The 21499-nt window shown below is 37.1% G+C and overlaps 2 protein-coding genes across 3 annotated transcripts; both read right to left on the reverse strand.

The window, feature by feature from the left end:
• Positions 1–387: 387 nt before the first annotated feature.
• On the reverse strand, positions 388–8133 carry uchl5 (ubiquitin carboxyl-terminal hydrolase L5). Its single transcript, XM_042006142.1, has 11 exons — positions 7910–8133; positions 7415–7478; positions 7234–7339; positions 5819–5944; positions 5504–5565; positions 4035–4165; positions 2509–2572; positions 2327–2429; positions 1571–1684; positions 1299–1397; positions 388–749 (listed from the first exon to the last, which is right to left on the reverse strand). The coding sequence occupies exons 1-11, from the start codon at positions 7983–7985 to the stop codon at positions 705–707; spliced, it is 990 nt and encodes a 329-aa protein (XP_041862076.1). The 5' UTR covers positions 7986–8133; the 3' UTR covers positions 388–704.
• A 1420-nt stretch (positions 8134–9553) lies between these two features.
• On the reverse strand, positions 9554–14083 carry glrx2 (glutaredoxin 2). Of its 2 annotated transcripts, none has more exons than XM_042006145.1 (4): positions 14020–14083; positions 12548–12614; positions 12050–12226; positions 9554–10183 (listed from the first exon to the last, which is right to left on the reverse strand). In XM_042006145.1, the coding sequence occupies exons 2-4, from the start codon at positions 12611–12613 to the stop codon at positions 10019–10021; spliced, it is 408 nt and encodes a 135-aa protein (XP_041862079.1). In that variant the 5' UTR covers position 12614; positions 14020–14083; the 3' UTR covers positions 9554–10018. The 2 variants fall into 2 exon arrangements, with proteins under 2 accessions (XP_041862079.1, XP_041862078.1); XM_042006144.1 differs by lacking the exon at positions 14020–14083 and adding an exon at positions 13811–14012.
• Positions 14084–21499: the final 7416 nt, after the last annotated feature.

Below are 21499 nucleotides of genomic sequence, written 5' to 3' on the forward strand. Positions count from 1 at the left end.
TGTCTATATATATATATATATATATATATATATATTTTTTTTTATTATTAGTTTTTCTTAAACTTTTCATGGCTCCACATCACCTAATCCTTCTTAATGATTTATAGAATTGCACTCAAGTTAAAAATTAAGACATTGATTTGAATATATAAAATATTGTAAATGTACTATGTCAAACTACATATGCTGTCCCATAGCTTTACTGAATCCTGAGATGGGTTGTTTGAAATGGAGAATAGTCCTTGTCATTACACTGTTACAACAGCAGATGGTGCCAAAGATCCACCACCAAGACTGAAAGAACAGCAGCACATTGGAAAAATTTCTGCAAGTATATTTTTTTAAATGCGATATTATATTTGGAAATTTGTTCATGAAAACAAACAGTTCACAAACATCTAGACTTTTTATTATGAAAATAAGAGAACAATTTGAGCACATCTTTCCTTCATTCATGCATTGCAACTCATGAACAAACATGGAGACGACATTTTAGTCACTGTGCTTCAGCTGCTGAGCAGTTCTTCATGTCTTGATGGTTCGGAGGAAGCCACAGTGTGAAAGCATTGCAGGCCGTCCGTGGTCATTCATATGAATATAACGAGTGATGTACAGGTATCTGCAGCTCTCAGGTGAAAGAGAGCCTGTGGGGCTCTGGATGCATGTTTGTGTACAATCAGGCTTCTCTGTTAGGTGTGTGTTGTTCACTTGGCTTCCTGGGCTTTTTTGGCGCTTTGCTTCTCCTTTGCCTGGTGACAAATCCACATATGTTTCTATTAACATATACTGAAGACCAAAATACTATTTCTCATTTTCTGGCTAAAAAAAAAAAAACAACAAAAAATTGACATGCAAAGGAGGATTAAATAAATCCTTGTGAAGATTTTCTCATAATTGTAAAAGAAGAAAGACATTTTACATTATAAAGAACCATTTGCAGTGATGCAGCATGTAAGAAAATCTGCCCTCTAGTGTGCAAAGTAGCCAGTGAAGCTATGGTTAATTTCAGTAATAAGCATTTCCCCCTCCTTTTACAGGAATACCATTATCACATTTGTTAATTATTTTGTTTTTAACAGAAACCTTTCACTTCAGGGAAGAAAAACAATAATTATCTCTTCTTCACAGCACTTGAAACTACCTGTTGGTGGTACCCAAATAGCTCATTAAATTAATATGCATGCTTAGTGGAGGATGGATGATGTTTCTAAATGTCAAGGTACTTATATTCTCACACTGCTGTGCATTCAGAGTAAATAAGGCTGAAGAAAGCTGCAGAAAAGGGGAAAAAAAGATACCTTTTCCACCAAAGGTATTAACTGTTGGTACTCTGCCAGCGTCTTCAGTAGCTCCATGATGAAAGGAAGGTAGTTGTGCTTTCGTCGAATATTTTCAATCTGCAAGAAAACATAGTTTCAACAAACCGTGTAAGACTAATATGATTCTTAGACAAAAGAAAATAAGGCACAAAATTACACAGCGATAAATGGATGGAAATGCTGCAAGACTTTACAATAACAAAAGAAAGATTTCTTTTTATAAACAGGGCTTGCACGCTGCGGTTTCCCACCTTATATCTTTTAAGTTTCTGATTTTCCTCTTCAATGAGGAGCTGGTACTTGGCAATCTCTGACTGGATGGAGCTGAGAAATGTGCTGTTCTGATCTGTGTCCATTGGCTCATCCTGAAAACAAAAAGGAGAAAAAGGCTTTCATCCTTTATAAAGTCTCACTAATTAAGAAGAGAGAAATAAATTTATACTCAGACATGAGAACAGACAGTTATCAGAAGGTGTGACAATTTAAAAATAAACCTCTAATAAAAAAAATAATAATAAAAAAAAAACAACTTATTCAACTGCTGCTTTCAACCAAATCTGGCAACACGGGGAACTAAATAACATTAATTAATTTTATTAGCTTTCTAACATTATTAAGCTGTTGCAATCGACATGTTTTAAGAGGCAAACACCACCATGTATCCTTAGTTTTATTTATTTTAAATGATCTTGTTTCAGTCATCTAAAAATGTTCTTTTGCTGACATCTAGTGGTTTAAAGATCCAGCTTGCAGCAGTAATGCACACATATATTTGGGATGTGATCAATATTCCTAATCAGTTAAAATGAGGTGTGGCAACAGGCACATGATTCCTTTTCCTGTTCTCCTTTTCATGAATAACTTCCCAACATCATCCCAACAACTTCATCTTCAGATTCCTATGTCTAAAAATGTTTAAACTTTGCAGAAGATTGTTGAACACACACTAAAATTCAATCAAAACCAGAGCAGTTGAACCAGTAAAAAACTCTAGTGCAGCTACAAACCTCAGTAAGCTGAGTCTGGAGCTCTGCGATTTTCCTCTCATATATCATCTTTCTGTCTGACACGATGGCCATCAGGTTGAACCGGATCTCTCCTTCACTGTACCTACAGAGGGGAACAAAGTACTGTCAAGTTTCTGGTCACCCTAAAACTTTCACAGAATACATTTATAGAGAACCTTTACTTTTGTATTCTCTTTTCAATTACTGGACGGACCGCGCTGATCCAGTCTTCCTGGCTGCATGCACCTGGTGACAAACAAATAAATCATTACGTATCATGGAAACAAAAAAAGGCAAGACTATAATCAGCTACATAAAGCAGAACCCTGACTTTAACACTTTAAACATTAATAATCTGTACTGAAACTTTAAAGCCAGGCTATTCAGCTACATTTTCCCATGGGCCAAACTGTTTACATTTACAATTATTCAGCTAATCAATTAAAACAAATGAAACATATTGATGTTATTCTCCATCTTATGTATTTAAAATTTCAAAATTGGCTGTTTTATTCCCAGCACTGAAAATTTTAATGACACCTGGTCTAAGTAAAGACCTACTCTGCAGGTAATCTCACCTGACTGAATCTAGACCTGCTGAACTGAGGTGAGCTTAGGGACATATTACTCATTGCTGAATGCATGAAGTTGTTTATTGTAGCATTTACTTATCTTATTACTCATTTCACAACCATAATTATTACAGCACTTCTGAACAAAACAGAAAGCCTTCGTTTTAAGATTGCAGGACTCTTCTGTTGTTTAAACATCAGGACAAAAAGTTAAACCGCAGCAGACGGACGTAAATCATTTCCTCAAAAACCAGTGACAGAGCTACACACATCCAACAGCTCCATATTTTCTCTCTCTCAATAGTACCTGAATTGTACCAAGACTACCTGCCTACAGCACCGAAGAACTCAAAGTAACATGTGTCTCCGCCGTAGCACCAATTGTCCTCTTTATGTCACATCATCACCTCTGCTTCTGTGTTAGATTATGATTAGTTTGAGGAGGTTTGAGGTCTTCACACACACATCAAACTGTGCATCGTTGCCGTTTGTGGAGCTGAAATATTGCCACTCATCACTGTGCTGGACTGATCACCGAGCAGTGAAGGAACCACATGCTGCTGCAATGCGACGTTCTGCCTTGTTTCGCATATGACAGAAGAAGTAGTTCCTACCCATCCTGAAAGTTTAGCTCTATAACTGTTGGTAGAATGAATATTTGAGTATTGATCTGTGTATTGCTACTAATTATTCTTCTCAGATTACTATTTAGATCAAAGCGTAGGCCTGTTTTTACTTACCCACTTCATTTATTTATTTGACCAGCACATCATACTGACCAACCAAAAATCCCCCTGAAACACACGATTAGCCTTTCCTGCATTGTGTACAGACTTATCAGTCCTGTTATTAATTTTTCTGTTTTCGATGTCAATGTCTTTTCCTTTGAATGTGACATTTCCATTAGTCTTTGGCCTTCCATCAACAGTGTAAACGGAACTGCTGCGTAGTGTCCCAAAATGTCACGAAGTGCTGCGCTTGCAGCTGCTATTAAATTATTCATTTACTGTTAATGAGTAGATGGGCAGCAGGTCGGCTCAAGTAGACTTACAGGCCGGTTCTGGCCCGTGGTCTGCCAGCTGAATAGCAATCCTTTAAAGCAATAAAATAAAAATAAACTGCATTTTTCAGCTCACCCAAGTCAATGGGTCCCTCCCGAAGTCCATCCAGCTCATACAGCCTGCCATTTACAGGAACATAGCTCACAAAGTGGAAGGCATCCTCATCTTTTGCTGAAGACTTTGCATCAAACTCAAACATTTGCTGTCTACAAAAGACAAAAAAATAAATATAAACACTGAAAAAAATTTCAACATGAAAATTATTTGGATGCTACTAAACAAATCCACAAGTACAAAGATAGGAAAGCACTGTGCACAAAAAAAGGAAAAAAAAATCAAAAATTTTTAAGAAGTAAGAAATGTTAAATGCCGGCGTGTCTGTAAAAATGTTGCAAAATGCAATCAGATGCAAATGCAACCATCTTTTTACTCCAAGAAAAATATAAAAATGCAGCCAGTTAAGGCTCCACAATATCAGGAAAACATGTGATATGCAATGACACTGTATTTGGAAGTTGCAATGGCAGCTTGGTCTGGGATAAATGAAACGTGATGCCATGTTCATGTTTTCTCAGACGGAGCTCTGATGGAAAAACTGTCATCTGTTGTACTTTATAGCTTTTGCTATAACAAGGTTAGTAGTTCTGTTTTAGCTTAATATTTGTAACATTATTCCTAATGAAAACCAATCAGTAACACAAACAGACTACATACAGTGGTGTCCTGCATCGTAAAAACTAAAGATAAAACAGAAAATTAAAAATAAGTACAAAAGTTTGAAGCTATTTCTTTATCAACATTTGATAAATATACAAGATTTGTGTTTTAAATTCCAGTGTGGATTGTCAGTTGTTAAAAGCAGTTTTTGTCACATGGAATCATTGTTTACATTAATGCACTAACTAATATAAAAAACAAAACTTTAATATTGCCAGATTTTACACCCTGATCAGTAACTGTAGACAACTGTGTGATGTTGTCAGTCCTGACATCCATGCCACTGTCCACGTCAGCGGATATAAGGTAATTAGGGCTCGCTGCAATGCACAAAACAGCTGCTGGATTCATGTCCTTGTGGTTGTCCTGTAGGTGGAAGCGGAGCACATTTCTCCTGGTGGTTGGCACAAGCATGTCTTGCAGAGTTCCTGTGTTTGTAGTGTGTCATCTCTCTTATAACCTGAATAGTTCAAAATACCCAATGTGCTGCTGTTCTTATCTGCAAGTTCTTCTGCATCCACATTTTCATTGCTCCCCTCGATTCCTTCAATCATGACAACGCTCACTCCATGTGCTTTATTGCTGCAGCCATCCAGGAAAGTAAGAATCCATTTGATTCACCATTGGTGCACACAGAGCATGAATACTCAGCATTATTTGGAACAGCATCAGATCACTTCTTTAAAATGTGCAAATAGGGACCACAATTTATTGCAGTTTAGGTAGTTGTTGCAATATGTGTATCACATAGGCGTATATCTCGAGGAAGGTAAATTTGCATTATGTTGCGCAGCCCTACAGCCAATTAAACCAAAGCGGAAACATACCTGGCAAAGCTGTTGTGAACTTGTCGGATCACTTCAGAGTTGCTGAGAGCCAAACCCTTCATCTGAAAAGAGAATAAGCATAATCAGACTGCTGACTGTGTAAGTCTTGGGAAATGCAGACGTGAACAAAAGTTGCAGGTTTAATCCTGTTCTGGTCTCAGGTGCTGTGCTGAATTACTTCCTACAAGAACATTCCACAATTTCTGAATAACCTTAGTCTGAATTAGATAAAGAAAAGAGACAAAGACACTTATCTGAGTTTTCCATCAAAAAGGAGAAGTTTAGCATCATAAAACAAAAATACCATAAACGTACAGCTGCGTCAAAACTCTGTGAAAATTCTCTGAACTCTGTCAGTGTGTCTCCGAGCAGCATGTCAGAATGCGAGCAGTTGAGCAGAACACTGACGATCGCCTGGGTGGCACAAGCATTGTTGATAACCTGAACAAACACACAGATAGAAAGATAAATTATTAATTGGATAGATAGAAAAGACACTCCTACTTATACATTAATTGAATCTATGAACAGACATGGCACATCCATTGCATGAGTCACCAGATCCCACAAACCAAAGTCCAAAGATTGGATGCTGTGTAAAATTTAAACAAAAACATAAATTTACAAATCTCTCAAAGCATGATTTTATTCAACACACACAAAAAAAACATATCAATGTTGAAAACATGTTTTCATGACAATTTGATGAAAAATAAACCTGAAATAGAACTCTGATACTGATAGCTAGACGTTTCTAAGATGAGGCCATGCTGCTGTTGTTAATAGAAGCAGAGTGCTGTAAATCAGTGTCTTACTAAAATATGCAAGACTTTCCCCAAATAAAAATCTTATTTAGATGGGAGCACATGCTACTCTAGAACCTAAATATAACATTTAGCGTTGGTGTCTTTTCAGATGTGCAAGCTGCCAGTTACACAGGCATCAACACACCTCCATTCTATCAGAAATACGTTGACTGAATGCTAATAACAAACCAGATGGTACCCTGAGCTAAAAGAGGAGGAGGACTGTGTGGCTTTCCCTTACCTTACTGACTAATTACAAAAGAAAAAAATCCTATTTTAATTCATTTGACAACAGAACAGTTTTCCACTTTGCGTTTTTTAATTTTAAATAAACTATGGCTTAGAAAAGACTAACATTTTTGGATTATATTGCTTCTTATTGCCATGATAGAACTTCAGCCTGCATTTGTGAATGGTATGGTTAGCTGTGTTCAAATACTAAACCCATGATGAGATTTGCAAGTCACTGCAATTCATTCTTATTTTTATTTTACACAGTACTCCAACCTTTTTAGGAACTGGGGTTGTAAAAATACCAAAGGCAACAGGTGACACATTTACTGGATGCAGATTAAGTAAGGGGAGAATAATAAATGTATTTTATTAGTATGAGCAGCAATACAGCACTTGAGGCTGAACCCTTATTGCCAGAAAGCAAAACCAAGAAAGAATCCCAGAAATTCATTATCCAATGTGGTTAGGATTTTTGCGATGCAGATGTATCAGTTGAATACTGAATAAAATGTAAATAGGAAGGAAATTACATGTTGATATATATTTTCTTCCGTTTGTTTTAAGTAAAGAATTTGTTAAACAATATATATATTAGCGTTGCAGAATTATAAGAAACCAAGATAATACAAAGATTTACTGAAGTTCTATCATGGCAATAAGAAGCAATATAATCCAAAAAGTTTACTTCACCTGTTTGGCAAAAAAGATATGGTCAAGTCGTGAATCCTGGACAATGGATCCTGCAGGCTCTTCACCGGGTTGCCATTTGAACAAGAAAATCAATCCGTGAACGGGTCTGGAAAGGAACAGATATATTTGAGGTTTGCCTTTAGAAAATGCTTACAAGACAAGACACGACATATAAACCCACTTCAAGTTTTCAAAGTTCTCCGGCTCCATGCTCCAAATCTCTTCAACCTGGGCTCCTTTGCAGCCTGACAAAAACAAACAATGCATCAAATAAACCATTAAAAGCTTATAAATGTTTATGTAGTGAGCCTTTACAGTGTAGCATTTTAGCTAGCTTTTTTTTTTAAAAAAAGATATCACTGTAAACCAAAGCAAAACAACTGCCATCATTCATCTTTTCACGCGCCGTTATTTTCGACGCTGACTAATGCTAGCCCTTTAGCTTACTCTGTTACATTATTAAGGATGGGGGACATTTTATTGCAACATTTTCAATGATTCAACGTTTATGTCGCATCTGACAATTCCTATCCCGCAATAACTACATTTTTTGCAGAAACAAAAATCAACACAGGCTAATGACAGTCACTGTTAGCTTCAGAGCAGCTTAGCTAGCTAGGAGCTGTCGCGTCGTTATATTGAATCAGCCGCCAGCGTTACCCTACAAGACACTCACCAAAACCTTTTATGAGCTCTGTGAACACTCCGGGGTCACTTTCCATTAGACACCATTCTCCTGCGCTTCCAGACATTCTTCACAATGTTGCTAATTCAACTTCCTATACACATAAATCAAATGCTAATAGCTTAGCAGTGCACCCTTTAGTCAAGCTAATTAATTTGTGTGACTTTACTGCGGTGCAGCAGTGCAATGTGGGCTAGCTGGGTGCGTTCGTTTTGATGCCCAGCGTACACAGCAGAAATGCTGCCATTCCTATCGTATTTGGCAAAATACGTCTCAGCATTTGCTGTGGTCTTCATTTAGTAAAACATTTATTGATATTTGTTAAGGGAAATGTTCAACTGGCAACTTGCAAGTCTAAAAAGCTGCTTTCCAATAATTTTAACTGAATATCCGCTCTCGTAGGAAGTGTTTTGTCAGATAGAGAGAGAGAGAGAGAGAGAGAGAGAGAGAGAGAGAGAGAGAGAGAGAGAGAGAGCAGCAAAAATAAAGCAGCAAAACATACAAATCCATGTAAAACATGTACAAATCAACAGAGCGAGAATAAGTAATGCATTTAAATAAGGATGTGCAAAATCAAATGTTAGAAAAACAATGTGCAAACCAAAACATAATTTAAAAAGTACAATAAAATGGAAAGTAGATAAAAACAGCAGGTAAATTCTGGTATCTAAGCAGCCCCTCCTGTCTGCCAGAGGTGACTTATTGAACAGTGATGGAAAGTGGCAGGACAGATTTCCTGTATCTGTCCATATGACAGCTGTGTTGTCTCAGTCTGTTAGGCTGTCTGACTAATGTGTGGTGGAGAGGATGGAAACCAGTTTGATCAACGACCTCCTTTCCACCAGTTTCAAAATTGTCCAGTTTGTACCCAATGACGGAGCCAGCCTTATTTATGAGTTGGTTCAGTTTGTTGATGTTGCTGGTCTGATGTTGCTTCCCCAGCACACAGCAGCAAAGAAAAGCACACAGACTGATAAAAGATCTCCAACATTTCACTGTAGACATTGAAGGATCTGAGCCATCTCAAGAGGTAGAACCTGCTCATCCCCTGCTTGTACACAGCATCTGTGTTAGATTTCCAGTCCAGTCTGTGGTCGATGGTCACTCCCAGGTACTTATACGTCTCAACAATCTCCACCTCCTGCCCCATGATCTTCAGTGGAGTTAGAGGACTACTGTAGGTATTGTAGACACTACTGTAGGTATGCACAAATATACTAAAAGATGCCAACATTCTGTTACTCATATTGACCCCTTAATGCCTGAATTTATTTACTATATAAAAACAAAATCTAGACAGAAAAAAGACTAAAATTAATTACAATTAAAAATGAAATAAATTAATAATAAAGAGAAATAATAAATTACAAAAAAAAATACGAGTGAATAAAAGCAAATAAATGAAGAAAATAGATTAGTGCACTAGGCATCAAGGAGTTAATCAAAAATTGGTAAGCTTTCAATTTGCAAAGAACATGTTTTAGTTCATACATAACTTTTGATCTAAAACACTAACTATAACACTTCCTTATTTGCACTTATTATTATTTTTTTCTTTTTCTTCCAGTACAAACTAAATTTCTTTAAAAATCTTAGATATGGCCAACAAAAGAAAATACTATGACAAGCAAAAGAAAAAAAAATATTGTATTTATTCACATAAATTATATGCAAACAACATTCTTTAATAGCAGCACAACAAAGTATTTCCACCATGCAAATTTAAGTGCTTTTCCATGTAAAATGACCTCAAATAAAATCCAGTGTGTGAACATATTATGATGTGCACATTTCAAATATGCATGATACTGAATTGAGCGTTTTCTTAAAGTTTAATAAAACTATACAAAAGAAAACAAAGTTAAGTTTTTCCACTGTTCACAGGTTTTGTTAAAATATGAATGATTTAAAATAATAATAATAATAATAATAATAATAATAGACATCCCTGTAAAAATATTTGCAAAATAAACATCAAGTCCCCTCGGCATTTTGATGAAGAGAGAACATAGTCGCACTCAAGCAACGTACAACATGCAGCATGAGATCAAGCAAATGTCTAATAAATACAGGATTGAAAAAAATGACAGGAACGGTTAGTCATTTAGCGGATTCAAAGTGTCCGCTGCCTGAGCCTGCCGTGCCAAATTCAGCACAGCAGGGGGTGCACTGCTGAATGAGGGGCAGCAACTTCCCCTGTTGATGGAGCTGTTTGGTATCGGAGCCGCCCCCGATGCAGTTCCCATTGATGAAGACTCTGGGCACCTTAACAAATAAATTATATTATTATTGCTTTACCTGGAAGAAATTCATTGCAGTGTGTGATGATATTTTTAGCTTTAAGATCATACACACTTGGTAGTAGCACATCAGCATAAGTATTAAGATGATTAAAATATTCTTTCCAATTGATGTTTGCCTGCTTTATGTGTGTTAGGGTGCATTCACACCACCAACAGTCGATTGGGCGGGGATTTCCAAAAAATTTCACACCTTCCTTTGGTTTGGTTTTTGTGCAAACAGCACTTGACTGAAGTGGACCTAACCGCTTGGACAATGAATGAATTAATTAATTTATTGTCATTGCACAATTACATCAGCAATAATTGGCAGTGAAATTTTTAAATCCCAACTTTTAACAACACTAAAAAGAATATAAACCACAATAAAAATAGTCAAACACAAAAAGCAAGAATACCACAAATAAGTTATATTTAATAAGCAATAAGAAGATGCTATTATTTAAAGGTGGCGTTGCTGCTGACAGCATTAGAAGTCTTATGGCCTGCGGTATGAAGCTGTCCCCGAGCCTGGTGGTACGGGCTTGAATGCTGCAACTTGATTGGACGGACCACTGTTGAATGGTCTGCGTCACTGGTCTGTAACACTTCAATTTCTGTCTATAGGAAGGCAGCAGCAGAACTGAGGCGTGATCAGATTTCCCAAAAGGAGATCGAGGGAGGGCTTAATATGTGTTTGTGTAAGGGGTGTAAACATGATTGAGTGTGTTTTTGCCACGCGTAGAACAGCTGATGTGTTGGTGGTATCTCGGCAGGACTTTCCTCAGGTTGGCGCTGTTAAAATCCCGGCTACAATAAATGCAGCCTCCACCACATAGTTAAAACAACTGCTTGCTAGGGAGCGATTTCCCCGAAACAACCACTGATCAATAATGTAAAAGCAGGAAGAAGAATAAAACTAGGTTCCTTGATTGGTCAGGTCCAAAAGAGGAAATCTTTCTGCTTCTGCCAGCTCCTTCACCACAAGTAAACAGTAAACAATGGAGCCAGACGATCTTGGGCAGTGTCCTGAAACGGGTCGGGTAGCCACAAAAAACCCTGTTTTGCAGGTAAAAATGACAGATTAAATTTCACCAGTAAGGATGGATATTTATTTAGTTTGGGTGGGTCGTGGGTGACAATAGGATTTTTTGTCTTTCTCCTTTTCTTTCTTATTTTTGTAGACATGACAAGTGCTTTATCAGGTGCCGGTTTCACCTTCACTGTTAAGCTCTCCAAGAATATTTCCCAACCTTGTGGTTATTGTGAGGAACGTTCTTGCCATCTCGGGATCCAGTGCAGCCAGTTAAGAGATTTTCCCACTGCTGGTTAAGTGATTCAGGAAGGGAGAAGGCAGCTGAAAACAAGGATGTAGATTATATCTTGTTTGTGCAGCAATCTCCCAATCAAATGAATAAAGTCCAGAGTCCAGATTTTAATGGGTCGGTTTGGTCATTCTAAAATTAGTAAGTAGTTTTGGTAAAATTAGACCCATGCAGGACTCTGGTCTTGGGGATTCCTATTTTTACTGTGGCTTGCAGAACATTTATTTTTTTCTGATCACACTCTGTGGGCTTTGTTTTCCTCCTACCAAAACATTACTCTGCATCACTTCCTTCTTCTTGATGCTTTATCGCTTCTTTGTTTACACCACAACAAACAAATAGTAACATCCATGGAAGCTGACCATGGTCCATTCAAAGAGGACCGAACAGTGGCAGTGTGAATGCACTCCTCAGAGCAGGTGGGTAAGATTAAACTACAGATAAAGTGACACTTAACTAAAAAAAGAAGAGAAAGTGGAACAGTGACATCTAGAGTGTGGGGTTGGCTCGTAATGTGAGGTTCTTACCGTTCTGGCACCAGTCATCTGAGCTAAGGCCTCTTGTAGTCTCCTTCCATCATTGTGTTCGTCCAGTTCAATCACCTTGTAGGTCGCGCCAATTTCATTGAACACATTTTTGGCCATTTTACAATATGGGCAGGTTGTCTTGGAAAATATCACAACGCAGTTCTGTGAAATCATCTCCTAAAAAGTTGGAGAAAAAATAGGTAGGACACAAAAATAGCATATAATCACAACTATGTTTTGCTACAAAATGTCATGTTTAATATTTATCTCTAAGGACATATTAGCAGAAGTTAGAAAAAAAAATCTACATACTTGTAAATGTCAACAACTGTATTGGACATCAGTGAATAAAAAGAAGGAAATAAAAAGCAAATCTAGAGATGTACCTAGAGGATAAACTGCAATTTAACTACTTGGTAATAGAGAGATCCACTCCACGCTGCTACGGCAACAGCAAGAAGATGACAGCATGAGGCAGATTTGTTAACATCTACTTACCTGAACAAACTGTACGCACGCTGTGCTGGAGAGACCCCCAGCAGTTGAGGAGGTAAAATTCCCCATTCTGAAAAAAAAAGAACAAATCACAACAAAAGTGTATGCAGCAATTTAGAGCCGTTGTTCTAGCATCTACATTAGTGTTCTGGTATCTAACTAACACACACATAGCTAGCACAGGTCCAAGCAATAACCTTAGAAAGGTGAAGATACTATAGGAGGGAAGGACTTGAAGGCAAAAAATTAGCATAAAAATGTCCAACTCAGCAGTGACTGCTGCTCCGAGTATGCCCATGTTAACTATTATAACGAGGTACTGAAGCCACGTATTCAGAATTGCTTTCCGTAAAGCCGTGTCTTCAACTGCAGTAAGCTTAATGTGGTGGGTAATCCAGGATTAGGTTTGCTTTTCAAAGTATTGTAGACACACTGACCTCCAGAAAGATCTGTCAACACCAAGCCGGTGTTAACACCAAATTCTGTGAGCCATGATATTTTGTGATCCACTAAGAAATGTGAGCTACTGGCTCTCTCTCTCAAACTTCAAGCATTTACATTGATATCTGTTTTGTATTTGTAATCAATTTGTATTTGTATGCCTTAGAAATTATGCCCCAAATTTACTATACAAATCTTTACCAAATATTGACAGTAATTTGATTAATGTATAGACTAATCTGTAACTCTATTTATTAGTTATGTATTATATTTTGGCTAACAGGTATTAAAAAAAAGTGACCACATCTAAATGTTAAAACAATTTGTTAACATCTATCAAAATATGAAAACAGTGTGATACAATATTTCAACAACGTGTTTACAACAGGTATCCCTGAAAAAATAGTTTACAAAATCAGTTGGGTCACAAAAATATGTTTCTACACCTATGCACTAGAAGAAAACATGGCTTCCAAAGCACATCTTGCGGTACATTAGGTAAAAGGATAATTCACTTTACAGGAACACTTTAAATACTGGGGGCTTAGCTAACGTTGTGAAGTACACACGTATATTAACGAGTAATTCTTTAAAAATAATTACATTGAAACAGTGAATAATCACTGTCGTACGGCAGGCATGCGGCAACGGTTGGACAGTGCTTTTCACATTATGGAGAATTGCGTCCAGCGACATTATTACTCACTAACGTTAACAGTATGTTTGGAAGGTGTAAGTAATTTATTTTTTTCTAATGGTCTGTGGACATGATATCATACTAGCAGGCATGTTATTATTGAACTTAACCAAAGAAGCGGGAATGACCTTCGACAGCCGGTCCATGCCAATCTACGATGACATCCTGCACCAGTAAATATGGAGAAATAGGAAAATAACGCCACTAAATAATTAGGTTTTTGTCCTGGATGAAACATGCAGTTAGGGTACAAGCAGTTCCGCAGTGACACAACACCCTCTCTACAGCGGAACATCTGTTTTGCAGCTTTTTCACACTGTTTATCCCTGATGCCCACCTTATGTGACCAACTGATGTAGCTTCCGGCTGCTCTGCCTTCTTCTTCTTCTTCTTCTTTTGTGGTGGGCAGACAAGCTCAGGAGCTTGCTACCGCCACCAATAGGAATGGAGTGTAATTGGTGTGCCGTATCCCAATCAACAAACGCTCACACACAGAACACATTAAATAAACAAAAATAAATAAATAATGACAATTAGAAGAAATAATGTAAATTTATTTACTTGTTGGGCTCTTGCCTGTTTCATATGTACAAGGCACATATGACCTGCTCTATAATGCAGTAAATCCCACTCTCTCCACTTTAACTATGTCATCCCAAATCATTGAGATGGAGGTACCCAGGTCTGATTTTAAATAAATTTTTCTCATCTTAAATGCACAATTACCACAAGCTGCTGCCACTAGTTTCCTCTGTATTGGTATAAGATTTCGAGCTTGAAAGTTTAGTGATGGCATTTTATGATTAGTTGTGTAAACATTGATCATATAACTGTAACCTATGCTGAGTGAATTTAAACTAGCATAACACAGAGATAACATTCTCCTTTTATGTCTGCTTTGGACAAACATCAAACCCGCTACAAATGCAGATTATTTTTACCTTCGTCTTCAAAGGTTTTCATCTCCTGTTCCTCTTCAAATGTAGCAGGAAATGCATTAGTTCCAAATTTCCCATTGACCATTTAGCCAGCAGTAGGCAGGGAAATCAAATACAAAATCTGCAATGTATCTGATGAGGTAGCAAAGAGGCACTTCAAACATTTTTTTTCAAAGCCATGTAAAAAAAATGCATCACCGTGATAAGAATTATTGCCATCAAACATATCAGAAGTTTTGTCACACACAAAACCTGGCAGATAGTCTGTTCAATAACCTCTTAACTGAATTGCTACACATGATTGACAACACCTGGATATACTGAATGTTTAGCTGATCAATAACAAAAGTGGATTTTTTTTTCTTTTTCTTTTCTAATGGGATTTAAATTGGGAATCATTTTATTCACATAAAAGTTCAGAACTACTGTTTGGAGAAGGCGTTATATGAAGAAGAGTGTGTATCAGAAACCTGTTAATTTGATGCCGATCAAGTCAACATGTCCTGCACAAAAGGACCAGACATTTTTTTTTCTGGCTAGTTGGTTGCCGTGGCAATGACATATAAATGTGTGAAATTCTATGCACTGATTTCTTGAAATTAAATATTTCATTCCTAGATAGAGAATTTAAACTTTGTATAAGCTTCTTAGCTCATTTCACCAACTTTAAAAGCCCTGAGATATTTTTCAAGAGCAACAATATCAGTGCTGCTCTTGAAAAAAAATCTTTTTTTATTTATTTTTTTTTTTTTTAACTTGTCCTGTCCAGCATGGTTGCAGCAGAATGATGTGGTTGTGTGGTTTGCTTTGACAAGGGGAGGAGCTTTATGGGTATATGGGTATAAGGCACTGCTTGATAATCTGAGTTATATATATATATATATATATATATATATATATATATATATATATATATATATATATATATATATATATATATATATATATATATATATATATATATATATAATATGGAATTTTCATAATTTTGCTGGACCTGACTCAAGGGGACAGAAAAAAGGAGAACAGTGAATAGAGGTAAAAAGAAAACTAGAAAAAAGAAATAGGAGACAATGATACAACAGATATAAGCAACGACCCTTCAATCCTATCTACCACCAGACAACCAACTGCTACACCTGTACAGAAACACAACAGACAACCTCCCACAGCCCTTACAAGAAGGCAAAGCTGACAATCAGCAGGACTTCCTCAAATAAATAAATAACCAAAACAAACAAAAAAACAAACAAAAGAAAAAAAACATGTATCATGACAACAACCAAAGTACCAGAACCCCTTCCTCCTCCAACCATCCGTTACCCCTGTCTATCTACCCCATAACCCCTCACTCACAGCCTACCCTGTGCAGTACCCACGAACACTCACTCTCACAGCCCCACATCACACTTAACCCTCCCACCATGCCTTGTGGGAGATATCCCTGGCGGAAATCCCCTCTACCACCATCACCATCGCACAACACCTAGATGCAGCAGACTGGACACCCCACCAGGGCCAGCAACACCCCCATCAGTGCAGCCTGGTCAAAAACCAGAAGTTGTGACAATCATAAGTTATACAGAAAAGCTATGTTCTTTATCCATTTTTGACATAGTCAGGAAGAACTGTGCAAGATATCATGTAAAATAACTCTGTATTGAAACATATATAACAGCATTTCAAGCTGCAAAGAAGTGCTGACATGTGAAAGTGGCATTTGTCGACAGATTGTTGATGAATGTATTTGCATTCATGAATACAGCGTAACACTAACAGCCACAATAACTGATTTCCTACACCTATCACTGTAAAACCAGTGTGACATTGTTTTTGCAAAAATGTACAGAGCAGAATAAGTTTCTGTATTAAGTTTCTTCTGGATCATGATATTTGTGTACAAACCTGTGTAATACATTCACAACATCTACATGGACCTAATTTATCCATATCATTTCCTCCTTGTAGAGGTTATACAGGGTCAGCGTCAGCGGCTGCTGCATTCATGCATATCAGCAATTCGCCACCTGTACTGTTGAATAGGTGGTGGGAAAATCACATTTAAAAGCAGCTACTTGTTCTCCAGGGAGGCCATATAAGCGTCTCACATAGGGGAAATATAGCTGAGTTAGGCTTGATAAGAACTATTATATACCACAGTGAAAATCAAAAGGGTTTATAGTTTTCTCAAATGGCCACTCTCCAGTGAAAAAGCAGAGATCACATGAAGTGAAAAGGCACATTATCATTTAAATATGGTGATTACAATGCACATTTTCACACAGTGTCTCCTGGGGGACTTTCAGAAACTGAATCATCCCACAAGCACTTAAGCATTACTAAAAAGAAAGAAAAATACTGAAGGAAAAACTTAAATACAGAAACACTGAATAAGATGCTGGAAGAAATGTATTTGAACCATCCTCATCTTCAGTCTTTGCATTAATAAAGGAATATCTTGACATAAAATGTAGCAAACAACTTGCAGGTCCCTCTCTGCTGTGCTTCTCTGCAAGCACATGCCCACAGAGGAACAAACCATGTAAAATTATATATATATATATATATATATATATATATATATATATATATATATAGTTATCTTGAGTTATGTTGCTAACAGACAGACCAACACAGCCGAATACATGACCTCTGCCTTAGCGGAGGTAAAATATAATCTTCAGTTGTTGAATATTCAACCTATTATTTAGTTTCTGTCATCCTGACTGTTTAGGAGAGTGAGCTGTCAACTTTGAGTTATTTGTGTTCCTCAACACATCCTGGTATTTACTCCACAGTTAGCAGCTGCTTCAGGCTTGAAAGCTACCCAAGAAAAATATCAATTGCAGTTTTCATTGATTAAATTGTAGCTCTTGGCCGTAGCTTGATTGAGTGCTGTGGAATATCTGCTTAACAGGCAATTGGCAAAGTGACAAATAACTCAGTTTTGGGATCATTGTTATCAATAAAATCTATGAGACTTATACATATATGTTAAGTGTGTGTCACTGTGATTTTTCAATCCGTGTAATTGTCAGTCAGGGATGAAGCACAGCTGTAGTTCCTTCTACGCATTATTGTAAAGACCCCTATTTTATGTGTTGGAAAAAAGGTCACTCAGGACTTGCTGTGCAGGAAGGCTTTGGATTGATCCATGCCAGATCAGACAAGGGGTTCAAGGCAACATGACCCATAAAAAGCCAGTGCTTGTCACTTTGGGTAAAACAAAAAAAGATTGTACCACTTGCTGAATCTATGTTTCCATGTTCTACATTAATTAGTCATTTTGTAACATTACTGCAAATGAGTGTGGAGATTTGCATCCTATTTATTTCAACAGTTTGGTTTTGTATTGCCACAATTGAACTGTGAAAATTAGACAAAGTCAAAATATTCAAAATGAGAGCCTCCTGAGCACCCACAGACAAATGCAAAGAGAGTATCATTAATCAAACCTCTAATAGCTTAAAAATCATAATTAGTTTTAGTATGAATTGACAATAAAAATTAAAAAGGGCTTAACAGACTGGTTAGTGAATAATGAACTGAAATTTGTGAAGATACCAAGCGGTGGCCAACTGTATGTGACCTGTGATGGAAGTAGACACCCATATGCTAATGCATTAGCTACAAAAATCTTAAAAATTCACAAATGTTTTTACAGGTTTGAATATTTAAGTGTAAAAGATGTCCCCTTTAGTTCTTCCTAATTCAAAGATCCCTTATTCACCCTTCACTTTAAGGAGTCACATGGTTACAAATTAAGTACCCAGTAAACTTTTTTAACATAAATTCAAAATAAGGAAGATTTGTTTTATCTCACCTGCTCTTATCCCAGGATGTATTGGCCTGAAATGTTAGGGACCTAATCTATCCACCAAAAGGATCTAGACTCCTCTTTGTTTATCTGACTGCACCATGGCCTATTGGAGTCTAATAAGACAAAAATGATGACATTCTTTTGTATAGCAATACAATTTTATTGATTTCATCACTTGATTTCTCCTTATTGAATTAAAGGCATACATAATTCTGGGATCTTTGCACAAATATCGTAAAAGGGAAGGTCCCTGTTTTATATGTAGGTTATGTTTTGGATCTTTATGGTTGTAAATGTTTGGCATATTTGGATCAATGAGGGACAATTTAGAATGAGTAACAACAAAGGAGCTCTAAGATTGACTACTTGCCAAGGTCACTGCAAGCCATTTTCCTGACATGAGATGGCACAGGTCAGCAGAAATGGCTTTTGAAGATGAAGTAATGTCATGTTTGACAGGAGGTTGTCTCTACTCTTGGCATGTTTTTCCATTCTGAAGAATTTCAGGAAGTTATCCTGGTTGAAATGGTCATTGTAAATATGATGGCCTGCAAGGTATAACAGAATCATGCAAGCTGTCATCCTTTGCTGTAAATTTTTCCACAGCTTCAGCAGATCCCAGTGGTCCAAAGGTGTACTGGGAGAATTTAAAGGAGAGTGTCTGACTTCTGAGTTTGAAAAAACACCCATGAACCACTGCTGTCAAAATCCAAAGGTGAAAGCAAGGAGGGAAGACCCAGATACTGGATTTAAAACAAGTGAAGCCAAGAGTTTAAGACAGACAAGCAAAAAGCAATACCGAGATAGATGAACAAACACAAAAAGGTGTAGCAATCACAGAGAACCAGTTCTGATAGGGAAACAGGACGTTTCTTGAAGTTCTACAGCAAGACAAACTACAACACAAACTAAAGCAATGAATACAGAAGTAACCAAATATGAATCACAAAAAACTCTCATCGACCATAACAACTGCTTGTTTTCTTTTTCCATTTTTTACATAATAGTAGATGACACACTACAAATAGATTTTCTCCTGTTAGTTAGGCTGCTTATAATGGAAATTAAATAAAGAAATATAAACAATTTAATGAATTTCAAAGGATAAAACCATCTACCCCTAAAATCACAAAAGCAACATGATGCATTTACTTATGTGCTGCAGGGTCAATGCTAAAAACAAACACTGTGAGGTCAAAAATATGTGACTCACCATTGAATACTGAGTCAGACAGCAACATGTAATGTAATGCTCAGATGAACTTAACACTATGAGAAGTTAAAGATCAGAAAATGGTCTGTGGACCAGAATGAGCTCCAGCTAAAAGCTGAGATGCCTCTGTGCAGGTGACAGATAAACTCAAGTGCATGCAAGATTTCAGATAAATTAAATAATGCTGTAAGTTCTTTCTTAGTATTAGTTAAGCTTGAGGAGCTTAATTTTACATCAAAGGGATTAAAATGATCTCTGTATTGGATGTTGACAATCCGTTTTCAGGGGATCAATCTTAGCTGTACTCTGAGGTGAGACGATTTTGTCGAATGCCTATCCAACCACTTCCCTCAGAAGCAGGCTAGCTTCCAAATGAAAAACAGCAGATTTTTTCAGGGAACAATTTATGCAACCATCGCTATTAATCATTGCCATGCAGAGGAAGATTGCCTAACTCATCTGGAGCCCTCATAGAAATGTAATTCTCCCCGTGCCTCAAAGTATTTATTGGGGTTAGCTGTACATCCATTGTCCCTGTTCTCACACTCGGTCCTACTGGCATGGCAATAAGCTGTGCTGATTTAATATCAGTTTGTTATGTGCATTTTCTTGGACATGTAATCAGTCCACGAGAGGCTGTCATGAATCCTGTTTGTTGCACAATCCCTTCCCCAGCCCTAACTCCCCCAGTGGACAATCACCGGCTCGCCAGCAGGACATGGCAGATCCAGCAGCCGTTCTTGATTACAGTCATGACTCAGGCTGCCGATTGGCTGTCCGGATGCAATCATGCATACAGTTTGTTATCCTTTCTTTGATTTTCTTAGAAGCAGGGTTGTCTCAGGAAATGTGGAGAAAAAAATGGGTGATTCACTGAAATGCAAAAGAACAAACAATAACATATTTTTAAAGAAGGGAGACAAGCAGTTGACAATGAAATCGTGAACTTTGTGATGGCAAGACAGCGAAACCTCTAAATTGTCACTCACTGCTCACAGTCCAAAGACTTGCAAACATTTTACTTTCTACTTTAGTATAAGCAGATATTTCTGTTAACATAACCTGAATGTAAAATACCATATCCACTAACCTTTTGGCAGATAACCTTCCATTTTATTCACTGATTGCATTTTTTAATTGTTCCCACACAGTGAATACCAATAGCTTGGTCGATTCCATCATCTTTTCTTTAGTTCTTTGCTTTAGCAGGATAGAAGTTGCAGTTCAAAGTAAAATGTCACAATCTCTGTTGTGGATTACTGTGCAATATGGTGCATTAATCCATTAAGCAGAACAGTCTGTTTGGTTTCATTAATAGTGAGCATTACACCCTTGTTTTACTAAAATTGTTGATTTTGACCCCATTAAAACATGTATCATTCATTACCTTGGAAACTTGAAAAGTTCCAATAGATTTTTTTTCCTTTTATATACCAGGAAATTGATATTACAGATAAATGGTGACATGCATGTGAGGGTGATACTGAATACTAAGAGAGAGTGCCATTTTCTTCTTTCCAGGCTTACAACTCATATGAAAATTAGTAAATATTCTATACATTGAGGATTCTGATTGACAGATCTCAGATTTTTTCAAATACACTGGGGAACACTGAGTTAAGCTAGTAAACCAAACTTAGATGTGAAACCACAAATGCACAAAACACTGTGTTTTAAATCATTATGCATGTAGGATTTCAGTTAATTAAACATTTAATGTTAAAATGTGTGAACTGTTATTTTTAGTAAATGAGTTCCTTTAGATAAAGGCATATCAAGTATAGTCTCTGCCAGGCAAATGCCTCATACTAAGAGAGCAGCTGTTAAAAAGGCACAGATTAGCAGC

Source organism: Melanotaenia boesemani, chromosome 14 (assembly GCF_017639745.1).
Source record: "Melanotaenia boesemani isolate fMelBoe1 chromosome 14, fMelBoe1.pri, whole genome shotgun sequence".
Classification (NCBI taxonomy): Eukaryota; Metazoa; Chordata; class Actinopteri; order Atheriniformes; family Melanotaeniidae; genus Melanotaenia; species Melanotaenia boesemani.

Coding starts and splice junctions, on each gene's coding strand:
- uchl5 (XM_042006142.1), bottom strand. CDS start 7,985: ATGTCTGGAAGCGCAGGAGAATGGTGTCTAATGGAAAGTGACCCCGGA. Junction 7,479..7,909: donor AGAGCTCATAAAAGGTTTTG/GTGAGTGTCTTG, acceptor TGTTTTTGTCAG/GCTGCAAAGGAGCCCAGGTT. Junction 1,398..1,570: donor AGAAACTTAAAAGATATAAG/GTGGGAAACCGC, acceptor GTTTTCTTGCAG/ATTGAAAATATTCGACGAAA.
- glrx2 (XM_042006144.1), bottom strand. CDS start 13,977: ATGTTCCGCTGTAGAGAGGGTGTTGTGTCACTGCGGAACTGCTTGTAC. Junction 12,615..13,810: donor GCATGGACCGGCTGTCGAAG/GTCATTCCCGCT, acceptor TTTTTTTTTCAG/AATGGGGAATTTTACCTCCT. Junction 12,227..12,547: donor CGTGCGTACAGTTTGTTCAG/GTAAGTAGATGT, acceptor CCAACTTTTTAG/GAGATGATTTCACAGAACTG.